Source organism: Pleurodeles waltl, chromosome 7, assembly GCF_031143425.1.
Source record: "Pleurodeles waltl isolate 20211129_DDA chromosome 7, aPleWal1.hap1.20221129, whole genome shotgun sequence".
Classification (NCBI taxonomy): Eukaryota; Metazoa; Chordata; class Amphibia; order Caudata; family Salamandridae; genus Pleurodeles; species Pleurodeles waltl.
Genome location: NC_090446.1, coordinates 83,486,448 through 83,499,190, shown reverse-complemented (window position 1 = coordinate 83,499,190; position 12,743 = coordinate 83,486,448). Strand labels below are relative to the sequence as shown.

General features: G+C 47.2%; 1 protein-coding gene across 2 annotated transcripts in view; it reads right to left on the bottom strand.

Annotated features, from left to right (window-relative positions):
• Positions 1–12,743, bottom strand: part of USP5 (ubiquitin specific peptidase 5) — a 187,944-nt gene that overhangs the window by 114,236 nt on the left and 60,965 nt on the right. For both annotated transcript variants that reach the window (XM_069243057.1, XM_069243058.1), the window contains 2 exons: positions 9,356–9,501; positions 7,944–8,128 (listed from right to left, as the gene is read on the bottom strand). In XM_069243057.1, the coding sequence (XP_069099158.1) occupies positions 7,944–8,128; positions 9,356–9,501 (331 nt within the window). The remainder of the gene's footprint in view (positions 1–7,943; positions 8,129–9,355; positions 9,502–12,743) is intronic.

Below are 12,743 nucleotides of genomic sequence, written 5' to 3'. Positions count from 1 at the left end.
TTTGGCACTGTCCAGTCTCAACAGTGGCAAACAGATCTAACAATGGCATGTCATACTGGCCCTGTGCCATTTCAGGGTAGAGGTGCCACCCGTGGTCTGCCAGAAATCTTCTCAACTTGCCTGCTCTGCCGTTAAGGTACCAAACTCAGTAGTTGTCTATCAAAATGATCTTTTGCTGGTCCAGCCTCCTGGCACAGGATCCAGGACCCCATCCTGCCCTAGTTGTTGTCGAACCACGTGGCAGTCGTGGACCTGCACCAGCCTAACCTCAATGGTGGGTGAGTAGACTTTCAAGGCCAGATGGATAATCCGAGGCTCCAAAAGGCTAATGTGGAGCTGGTTGTCTGCCAAAGACCAGATACACCTGATCTCCAACTCCCACTAACTGCCTGCCCAAATCAGTAACGACTCATCAGTTACTTATGTGACATTTGGTTGATGAAGGGAAAGTGGCCTACCAGTTGTCTGCCATCACACAAGATTGTGAGCCATACTTGCAAGATCAGGACAGAGTCGGAGAGGCAGTCACTATGCTGCGCCCCTTGAAACTTTAGGTGCCATTGCAGGGTCCTCATGTATGATGTATGCAGGACAAGAAGCCTGAGCACATCCTAATGAAACCAAAATGCCGGGATCATATTCTTTATGTCCTGGACACACTGTGGTGATGGAAAGACTTTCTATGCTACAGTGCCCAGGATATCCTCTAATGAGGGAATCCTCTGTATAGGGCTCAGGTGGGACTTCTGCTCTCGGAGGGAAAAACCCCAAGGAGATCAAGGCCCCAAGTTGTGTAGTCTGTGAGTGACAGATGAGCCCATCTTGAGCAGCCAGTCACTGAAGTACAGGAACACATATCCAGTACCCTTAAAGATAAGCTGTGACACACAACAGTCAAGACTTTCATGAAAATGCAAGGGGCAGAGGTGAGGGCAAAAGATAGTATGGCAAATCAGAAGTGCTTTGATGCCACCATAGACTGCAGGCAGCATCTGTGGTACTGAAGCAGAGGTTTATGAAAATACACGTCCTCCAAGTCCAGAGACACAATCGAGTTTCCTGGATCCAGAGCAGAGAGGAACCAAGCCAGAAAGAGCATTTAATTACACCCTTTAGCAGAAAGGCATTCAATGGTCAAAGGTCCAGCACAGGCATGAGGCCTCCATCCTTCTTCGGAATGAGGATGTAGTACAGGCCCTGGCCCTTTTCTGAGTCAATCCCCCTCTCAATGACATCTTTGGCCAGAATGACATTGAGTTTTCATTAAGACAGCAATGTAGTCTGTGAAATAAGGGACAGGGATGAAATTAAAGGCAGGGTGTAGGTTCTTACAACGCTATTAAAACCAATCAGTCTGAGACGATGATCTTCAGCTGGGAAAGGATATACTGTATCATGCCACCACCAGTAGATTGTGGGCCTAAGCACGCAAATCAAAGTGGCCTGGGGACCACTGCGGTAGCCAAGGAAGCTTTGGAGGATTGCTGTCCCTGATGGAGGGACTTGGCTCTACGGCCACAAAGCCCTTTGTCCCTAAAAGAGATGAGTTTACTGTTGCACCAGCTGGGAAGACTGATGCTGCTGATAAGCTAGGCCTCTAGACTAGGCCCTGAACTTCCTACACTGGTGGTGGATTTGTCTGGCTTGGGGCAATAACCCCAAGGATCAAGCTGTGTGAAAGACTATTGTTCGAAACTGAGCCAGCCTTCTCTCTAAATAGGCTCGAACCATTAAAGGGCGTGTTCATAAGGGGGGCTTTGACATCCCCTAAAAACAAAGTTGATCTTATCCAGGTGCGCCTACTAAGCACTACACTGGCGCCAATAGCACATCCCATGCAGTCAGTGGTGTCCAGGTCACCCCCACAATATATTTTGCACATCCTCTCCATCTTGATGAGATGAATGAGCTCCTGAGGACATCCACAGCACCTGCCAACATACAGCTGGCTGTGTCCCATAACCGGTCTAATGGGCATCCTGCATTCAAAGAGTATACAGCCGAGGGAAAACTCTCGTCAAAGACATCAATAGGTTTTGACTCTATATCTGAGGAGTTTAAAGGAAAAACATTTGGTTTGACTTTACTTAAGAGAGGCTACTCTACAAAACTTTCAGGGATTGGGGCCCAAATGTAGAAGATTTGGGTATAATTTCGAAATTGTGTTTTTCTGCGTCTAATGTGTGAAACATTTTGAGTTTCAATTAGCGAATCCTAGTAGGTCGCAAATCGACTTACCTCAAATACTAATGATGTAAGTCGCAATTTGCGATCCATAAGGAATCAGAGTAATCACAGGGATAGTAGCCTGCTAGGGTCAGCCGACCACCGTGTCGAATTGCTTTTTAGGTCTCGGTTCTAGACGGCGCTTACGCGTTGTCTCCAATCAAGACTTGCTGTATCTACAGTGTGTGCTAGCAGCCGGCCCATCGCCTCCCATTAGTTGGCAACATCGTTGCTGCGTTTTTCGTTCTTCCCATTTGTCAATGGGATGCATACGTCATGCCTCATCCGGTATTTAGCCCTCCCCAAGGGCACCACCCAACTACCTTTAGACCTACGCAGCGGCCCTTTTCAGTCATTGTTTCGGGACTTTTTTTTCTAAATGGGTAACTGTGCGTGCGTCTGGGAGCACTTTCCATGGATGCAGGACTCGCTGTGCAATTTATTTATAGTAATCCGCTTTTGAGCAGGACTGTTCCTCTGCTTGTTTAATGCCTACTTCTCACGTCATTCCACTGCTCCTGCACACCAGTGGTCAAAACATCTACCTCCTAACATTGACCATATTCCCAATCAATTGGTACTTCAATCACATACCGACTGAAAGTGTGAAGATAAGGAACTTACAGGTACTGGCGCATGCGAAACACCTGAAATTTCGGGGCCAGACAGTCATACTTGCACGTGCGTGTTCGGCAGTTTTACCAGCAATGAGCAAGCCGGGTAAGATGTAAAAATAAGACAAAAAAACAATACACTAAACAAGGGAGAGTGGTTAGATAACTGAATAAGCAATTCAGGACTGGGCACAGAGAAGAGAGTAGTCCTTCCTTTGTGTCTACTCAGTCTTTGTCGCCCGCCCCGTGTGTTTTAAGTCTGTATTCTTGCATCCATGTCAAAATGCACGTTACAGCTCATGTGTGAATCCATGTGTGACGCGCACCTTTCGTTTGAAGTGCAGTTTTCTGATCTTGCGAGTTCTGGTATGTTTACATGCGTAGCCATGATAAAGTGTTCCTTTCAATACACACGCGCCAATCCTGTTTTGTGATTCTGCCTTGTTGCACTCCAGATGGAGTCTCCAAGTGAGAGTGCTCCTTTCTGTCACCTGGCTTGAAGGTTAGGCGTAGCCTCCAAGTGCTCACATGTGTAACCCCACCCCCCCATGTGTGGGAGTACTTTCCTTCATGCTAAAGTGCAGCGTTCAGTGTGAACTTCCCCACGTGTCCACCCCTGCTGCGAGACTGTATTTTTGCAGGCTATCTACGGAGTGTATGGCTTTTCGTGTTTAGAAGCCGGCTCCATGCCAGACCCCTGCTGACAATGTGAACATGCGAAAAGCAATCCGGACTCGAAGTTCGCCTAAATGATTTAAAGCGACCTTTGCAGATTAAAATTGCTCGCCCTTTCACCCGCCCCTTGTTTTTGTTCAATTACAGTTCCGTTTCACCCATTTGCTTCCATTTTTACATTCTCATTTAATTTCCCGTGATTTCTTGTACGGTAATTCAGTGTTCGCGCTTTTTACTCTGTGGGGAAACTGTTTTAGGTACTTGCCTCCAGCCACCTTTACATACAGCTTTACCAGGAGGGGTTTGGTTACTATGTGTGCGGGATCTGTGAAAGGGATTTTATGTACCAGTCGGCTCCGATGCTTATATGTGCAGCATGTGTCCTGATATTCTAAGGACAGACTTGCAGTGACTTGGGCCTCAGGGAAGTGGCTAATGGCTACGCAATTTGCGCACGTTCTGGCGCAGCATCCATTTTAACACTACCTAGGGGACGTGCATGGCTGCTGGCGTGGTTGTTCAGTTTCTTTTCCATCTTTTGCACGGACATCAAATGTGTTTTTCCCCGCTCCCTCTCACTGCTCTTCTCTTATTATTATGCGGTGCGCCATATCGCCGTTCCTGGTTTCTCCTTTTCCCTGCCACCCTCTCACCCAGTGCTTAATTTTGTGCTCGTTTCGGGTGCTGAGCACCGGCACTCTTTTGTGAGTGCCGGGGCTTATTCTTCCGCTTCAAGCATTCGCTGCGAGCTCTTGTGGCAAAATACACATATGGGAAAGACGGAAGAGAAAAGCAAAAAACGTCACAAAATTAGAAAGCATTACGCTGCAAGAGTGAGCCGAAGGGGCAGGGAGTGGCTGTAAATGGATTAAAGCGTCCCGAGATGTCTTCAGGGTTACGCTGCCTAGGTATTCCGTGCTCACCCATTTAATTGCAGCAGCCGCGTGTTTCAGAGGAGAGCTTTGAGCACCGGCGCGTTTTTATTTACAAATTAAGCACTGCTCTCACCCCCTCCTTTCATCGTCACCTCACCCAACACTGTCCCTGTTTCATCTCCTCCCCACCCCCACCTGCCCTCCTTTATTGCTGGATTTTACCGCTCTTTCCGTGACTTATCAGTGACCCGGGTGACCCGACAGCAAATACTCCCGCAGTGCGACTATCTTTGGGTCCCAAATACAGGTGCGGTCTCATTGCCGCTCTGCCCCATCCATGCTTCGTCTTCAGCACTGCAGCAGCAAAGGATGTGGGCCGCCGGATTCTGATACCCCCACTCGCACTCCCGTTCACCACCCCCACCCCATTGCCAAAGGAAGGTCGTCCATTGCAGAGACGTACTGGCTTCACCAATGCTTGTATATAAAGCAAACTTTTTCTTTGAAATATAGCCCGTTTTCATTAAAGGAAGAACGGATGAATTTCAAAAGAAAAATGAAACTTTTAAGTTTCATTTTTTAATAGTAGGCAGTAGGACAACTGCCTGCTCTTAAAAAATATAATTTAACATTCTCAAAGGCGAAGGGGTCCCGTTGAGACCCCCTTCCTATTTGCAAATGGTTATCACCACCTTTGCGGTTTCAGTAAAAACATTATGTTTCATGTCCGAGCTTCAGGCGCAAAACATTAATATATACCTCTGTTAATTAGTATTTGGATTAGATGCTCCAAACACAGCACTTCCAAACACCGAATCGCAAACCCAAACTGCGATTCGGTAATAAATTACTGAAGCACAATTTGGCTTTTGTACATTAAAAAAAGATTTTTTTGCAGTTGCAAACAGCTCCATTCTGTGAATCAGGCCATTTGAGACCTCCCAAAAAGGTTTGTACATGATGCCCTGAGAATCTAGTCAAAGTCATGGTTGCCATGGGCTGGTCTGTGCCATCTTCTCACTGACTTGGAGCAGCTGAGCACGGCTTAGGCCAGGAGGCCATGCGTGTCCATGAGGGCGTTGTTACATGGAACAGTGACTCAGATAAAGCTGGATCTTGGCTGAATAATGTCAGCCATTAAGTCGGCTATGAGTGCCAAGTCCGGCAGTGGCAGGTCTGGCGCTTCTGCTGCATCTTGCATTACTACAGGAAGAAGGCGCTTCCCCTGCGGGTGGGCCATGTGGCGAGTCCACCTCTGTGTCTGGTGGGGATCTACTCCATTAGCATTTTTGAAATCTAGGGACAGGCATTGGTCAGTGTAACGAGTTGAGAGCAGGCTATCCGCCTCCTCATTATCGGTGTTGCGAGGGAGATTATGTCCTGGACCACATGGTAGGCAGAGCTGAAGAATGACTGTCTTCTTATAGTACTGGCACTGAGGGAGAGGTCAAGGCTGAATGTTTGGCTGCACAACAACTGGTTGCGCCTTTGTTATTTTGCAGTACAACATAGACCTGGTAAGGGCATAATCAGTTTAGCGTCAAATACTAGCAACACATTTGGATCCAGTACCAGTGGAGTCAGCATCAGCGCCTGAACAGAAGGAACCCGCATGGAGCCTGGGGCAAAAGTGGAAGTCTAGACCAGTATCCAGGAAAAGCATCCAGAGAAGGTCCACCGGCAAAAGTCCTACTGGGGCCCACGTGGATCGGGTGAGCCCAAAGCAGCTCCAGAGAGCTGTCAACACCTGTAAAATATGCAGCATGGCCACACTGAAGGCAGATGTGCTGCAGTGCTGATGAAACCCCAGGAAATTCAGCTCACGCCAGGACCAAAAGAGAGACCAGCTTTGAATTAGAAGATGCCAGGCCCTTTGGATGGCATTCTTGAGTCGTCACGCCAACTTTGAGTACGGGACTTCTCACGAGCTTCGCTTGGTTTTCTTATGCTTTTGTTTCGTTTATGACTTACTGGAAGACTTGAAGCTGGAATGGGACTTCAAATGGCAACGACCTTGTGAACAGCACTGTGACCTGGAGAGGGACCTCTGTTCTGAATGCAATCTCTTCCTATGCTTTGCGATGCAAAGCTTCACCTCCAACATCCAGACTGCCTCCAGAAAAATGGGGGTGCCCGCATCGCATGACTGAGTCATGCCCAAGGATAATAGGCACACGTCGGGTGAGTCAGTGACCGTCATCTGTTTCCTGACGGTCACGGCATAACTTGAATCCTGTTGTTTTCTGGAAAGATATCTTTCCTGGAACACTGTCTGAGATACATTTTTCATTGGAAACTGATAAAGTTGGGATAGGAGCTCCAATGCCACATCAAACGACAAAAAGAAACTCATGTCAGATGGGTGGCAGATAGATGTAGCTCTGCTGCATCATTTATAGGGAGTATAAAGAAACCATGCAGTCATACAGACCACCTCCTACCACACAGGAAGCATTGCTGAAAACAAATCTCAGGAGACAGTAGGAACTTGGGACTACTCTAAATATGAGAATCTGTGGCTAGAAGTGTCCTTCAGAAAGGAGTGGATTAGCAGTCTAAGAAGACTCAGTCAGAGCACAGGAAAGTCCCTGTGTTCGATTCTCTATTGAAGGGAGGGAAGGGCAGGGTGGAGTCAACCACTGACTGCAGAGCCCCGTGTCTAAGGCTCGAGACTTCATTAGAAACAGATAGAACACATTTCTGACTCATGCCATAAAGCCCTAAAAAAAGCTGAAGAAGGAAGGCTGAGAAGTTATGGAGTCAGAAACACCAAGATGCTACTACAATATAGCACTTCACTGGGGATGTAGAGGCCAGCTGATGCAAAGCTCGCCTTCCATAAAGTACACGTACAGCGACACCACTAGCTGAGCAAGTGATTTAAAGGGAGAGCTGCTCTGTGATTGTATGAAAGCTACAGTATCTCTGAAGCAACACTACTGATACTTTCTCCAGAGACTATGGTTGCATGTCTCTGGGTTGCTCTTCTAGAGGAAATGTCAGTGGAATGAGTATTGTCCTCTGCAACAGAGGGCCCCAATGGTGAAGAAGTTGTTTTAGGATAATTTGATAACAAGAGAGTGCATTTTAAAGCCCAAGGCATGGAGTAGTATGGTACCAACTGGACTGTGGCACGGGTGAGGAAACATTCATAATATAGCACTTCTGTTGAAATTCACAGGTAGCTTTTACAGTTAAGTCACCCCAGGATAAAGACCTTGAAACAACATCAAAAGACTAAATAGAGTGCAATAATTACAGTGGAAAAGGCAGGTGTCAGCTGTCAAAACAAAAGCTAATTTAATCTTATCTCAAGGAGCATTCAGCAAGTGAGCATTTTCAGGTATACAATCCTTCAGCTGAGAAAAAGAAGCCAAGATGAGGCTGTCGAGAGACAGATGAGGGTCTCAATCAACAAGAATGTTTATTATAAAACTACAATAACAGTGAACCGATGAAATACTAGTAGACCAACATTCGGTGGGCCCTCAGATTTAGCCCTCATCTATTTCAACACTCATTGGCTTTAGGCCCACTAGCAGATGCTCAGTACCTGCTCCATCAGGGGTGATAGTACCCAGCTTGACTGCCAGGGGGTAGCCGGTCTCTTTATAGTGCTGAACTGCGTGGTTGTTGCCACCACTGCCGTCGAAGTAGCGCCTGCCACAGAGGATGGTGCCATCCGTGAGGTTCAACCACAGGTTCTCCTTCATGTCACACTTGGAGCACCGCCAGCCCCTGTGAGAGGAACACAAACAGAAGGTAATGGAACGGGCCCTACTGCGGGGTGACGCAAACCCATGAAGAGTGAAAAGTAGGCACTGGTAAAGCATACATAAGTTATGCTTAAAAAAATACATCTAAGTCCTGGTATCAACTGCCCACCTTCACCGGGATCAATTGAGACAGCAAGGTCATGTGACAGAAAATGATCAGTGGTAGATAAACGAGCATCTCGCGGATGAGCTGCCCGTTGCACTATCACTGACCAAATGGACCCAGGTAATTCTGCACAAGCTAGGACACAAGCAAAGTGTGTATTTAGAAGAAATGTCTGCGAGGAGCAGTAAAGTACATGATACTGAGGATGCACAACAGCTAATAATAGCTCAAACGATCAAAAAATTAATTGGCTCAAAAAAGGAGCATATGACATGAGTTATTTGAGTGGTAGGATAAAAATAGCTTCACAACTCTGGATTGTTAAACTCCAAAATTCAAGAGACCTATAATTCATTGTACCAAAAACTCTCTATGTTTAAAACTGTCCTCTGCTTTAAGAACAGTACCAAGGACTGAAGAATGAAAATTAAGTGCCTTGTGACATGTTGAAAAATAGGTCAACTGTTCATGTAGATGGTTTCCACTCCATATTTTGGAACGTGAACGGAACACAGACACATCAACAATAGTTTACAATTAAATAATAGACTTCGCTCAGTAACAAACTCAGATAAAAATAAAATAATCTTAACGAAGTCTCGTTCCAACAAAATTCACAACCTTTTCAAAAGAAAAAAAAAATGATTTGCTGTCTGTACACAAATAAAATATTAAATGGACTATGTATATATTCCTTTAACACAAATTACATCAAAGCTCAAAATTAATTAGCAAATCACGTTTGACTGTCACTGTCCTGCTGAAAATATGGATGATAAATAACTATTTCTAATACAATATGTAAATGTGTAGTAAATATAAGTGCAGGAAGGGTCATCAGAGACAGAAACATGCTTGAAATAATAGAGAAAAACTGAAAACATTGCAAATTATCCATGTACCCGTGCTAACTAAGTATGAGACACACCCCACTGGGATCAGATTTTCATCAGATGTATGAAGAAGCTCTATTATTAGATTATCTAAAATACCATGATGGATATGGACAGTAGGCATGTCTGCTGAGGATACAAACCAGGAGTAGATGAAAAGCAAAGAATGAGATCTGGTGCAGGAGCTCACCAGGGTGGGATGCGAGGCGTGTTCTCCAGTTGCTTGAGTGAGAAGGCGTGCTTGGACACCTGTCGCACCTCTCCATCCCAGGCTTGCACCTCCTGCTTGCGAGAGGCGGAGTCTGCGGCCAGGAGGGCATCGATGGCACAGGCCACCTAGGAAAACAGAAAATCTTTAAGCAGCCTGGGATCGACACATTAATCACAACTCGCTGTAAGCGCCTTAGTGCTAAAATGAACTTCAGAGTGTACGCAGCAATGTTACTCGTGTCTGCAGAGAAGAGAAAGAACTTCCTAGCACGGGATCTTTTTCAGATTCACAAGTTCAGATCATTGCGGATTCTCAGGATTGAGGAACATGAACCAGACGGACTCCGTGGCCAGGCTTCATAACTATTACAGGAAAATAACTGCATGGGATATTTCTCCGATTTACAGGTAAAAAAAATTCCCTGAGTGACTCTTTGTAGGAAGTTGGCTCTGTATGTGCTATTTCAAAGTAAGGAATAGCATGCACAGAGTCCAAGGGTTCCCCTTAGAGGTAAAATAGTGGTAAAAATAGATAATACTAATGCTCTATTTTGTGTAGTGTGGTCGAGCAGTAGGCTTATCCAAGGAGTAGTGTTAAGCATTTGTTGTACATACACATAGACAATAAATGAGGTACACACACTCAGAGACAAATCCAGCCAATAGGTTTTGTTATAGAAAAATATCTTTTCTTAGTTTATTTTAAGAACCACGGGTTCAATTTAACATGTAATATCTTGTTTGAAAGGTATTGCAGGTAAGTACATTAGGAACTTTGAATCATTTCAATTGCATGTATACTTTTCAAGTTATTCACAAATAGCTATTTCAAAAGTGGACACTTAGTGCAATTTTCACAGTTCCTGGGGGAGGTAAGTTTTTGTTAGTTTTACCAGGTAAGTAAGACACTTACAGGGTTCAGTTCTTGGTCCAAGGTAGCCCACCGTTGGGGGTTCAGAGCAACCCCAAAGTTACCACACCAGCAGCTCAGGGCCGGTCAGGTGCAGAGTTCAAAGTGGTGCCCAAAACGCATAGGCTTCAATGGAGAGAAGGGGGTGCCCCGGTTCCAGTCTGCCAGCAGGTAAGTACCCGCGTCTTCGGAGGGCAGACCAGGGGGGTTTTGTAGGGCACCGGGGGGGACACAAGCCCACACAGAAATTTCACCCTCAGCGGCGCGGGGGCGGCCGGGTGCAGTGTTAGAACAAGCGTCGGGTTCGCAATGGAAGTCAATGAGAGATCAAGGGATCTCTTCAGCGCTGCAGGCAGGCAAGGGGGGGCTTCCTCGGGGAAACCTCCACTTGGGCAAGGGAGAGGGACTCCTGGGGGTCACTTCTGCAGTGAAAGTCCGGTCCTTCAGGTCCTGGGGGCTGCGGGTGCAGGGTCTTTTCCAGGCGTCGGGACTTAGGTTTCAGAGAGTCGCGGTCAGGGGAAGCCTCGGGATTCCCTCTGCAGGCGGCGCTGTGGGGGTTCAGGGGGGACAGGTTTTGGTACTCAGTCGTAGAGTAGTCCGGGGGTCCTCCCTGAGGTGTTGGTTCTCCACCAGCCGAGTCGGGGTCGCCGGGTGCAGTGGTGCAAGTCTCACGCTTCTTGCGGGGAGCTTGCAGGGTTCTTTAAAGCTGCTCCTTTGGCTAAAGTTGCAGTCTTTTTGGAGCAGGTCCGCTGTCCTCAGGAGTTTCTTGTCGTCGTCGAAGCAGGGCAGTCCTCAGAGGATTCAGAGGTCGCTGGTCCCTTTGGAAGGCGTCGCTGGAGCAGAGTTCTTTGGAAGGCAGGAGACAGGCCGGTGAGTTTCTGGAGCCAAGGCAGTTGTTGTCTTCTGGTCTTCCTCTGCAGGGGTTTTCAGCTAGGCAGTCCTTCTTCTTGTAGTTGCAGGAATCTAATTTTCTAGGGTTCAGGGTAGCCCTTAAATACTAAATTTAAGGGCGTGTTTAGGTCTGGGGGGTTAGTAGCCAATGGCTACTAGCCCTGAGGGTGGGTACACCCTCTTTGTGCCTCCTCCCAAGGGGAGGGGGTCACAATCCTAACCCTATTGGGGGAATCCTCCATCTGCAAGATGGAGGATTTCTAAAAGTTAGAGTCACCTCAGCTCAGGACACCTTAGGGGCTGTCCTGACTGGCCAGTGACTCCTCCTTGTTGCTTTCTTTGTTCCCTCCAGCCTTGCCGCCAAAAGTGGGGGCCGTGGCCGGAGGGGGCGGGCAACTCCACTAAGCTGGAGTGCCCTGCTGGGCTGTGACAAAGGGGTGAGCCTTTGAGGCTCACCGCCAGGTGTTACAGCTCCTGCCTGGGGGAGGTGTTAGCATCTCCACCCAGTGCAGGCTTTGTTACTGGCCTCAGAGTGACAAAGGCACTCTCCCCATGGGGCCAGCAACATGTCTCTAGTGTGGCAGGCTGCTGGAACTAGTCAGCCTACACAGACAGTCGGTTAAGTTTCAGGGGGCACCTCTAAGGTGCCCTCTGGGGTGTATTTTGCAATAAAATGTACACTGGCATCAGTGTGCATTTATTGTGCTGAGAAGTTTGATACCAAACTTCCCAGTTTTCAGTGTAGCCATTATGGTGCTGTGGAGTTCGTGTTTGACAAACTCCCAGACCATATACTCTTATGGCTACCCTGCACTTACAATGCCTAAGGTTTTGTTTAGACACTGTAGGGGTACCATGCTCATGCACTGGTACCCTCACCTATGGTATAGTGCACCCTGCCTTAGGGCTGTAAGGCCTGCTAGAGGGGTGTCTTACCTATACTGCATAGGCAGTGAGAGGCTGGCATGGCACCCTGAGGGGAGTGCCATGTCGACTTACTCGTTTTGTTCTCACTAGCACACACAAGCTGGCAAGCAGTGTGTCTGTGCTGAGTGAGAGGTCTCCGGGGTGGCATAAGACATGCTGCAGCCCTTAGAGACCTTCCTTGGCATCAGGGCCCTTGGTACTAGAAGTACCAGTTACAAGGGACTTATCTGGATGCCAGGGTCTGCCAATTGTGGATACAAAAGTACAGGTTAGGGAAAGAACACTGGTGCTGGGGCCTGGTTAGCAGGCCTCAGCACACTTTCAATTGTAAACATAGCATCAGCAAAGGCAAAAAGTCAGGGGGCAACCATGCCAAGGAGGCATTTCCTTACACTCTTCCATAACTGCGTGGAATTATTTCAGTGCTCTGAATCCTGGACAAATCACATGACTGAGAAAAGTTTTTACAAGCGAGATATAAATCGGACAGGACACTCCTCAGATGTAGAGCACAAGACAAACTGAAGCGTTTTTATAGGTTTACAGACGTGTCACTAGCAAACGAATGGCCCTGAATTATTAAAACGTGAAAGGATGGAGCGGCTGGCCAGATTGGCATTTGCAACACTGACCACAGGGT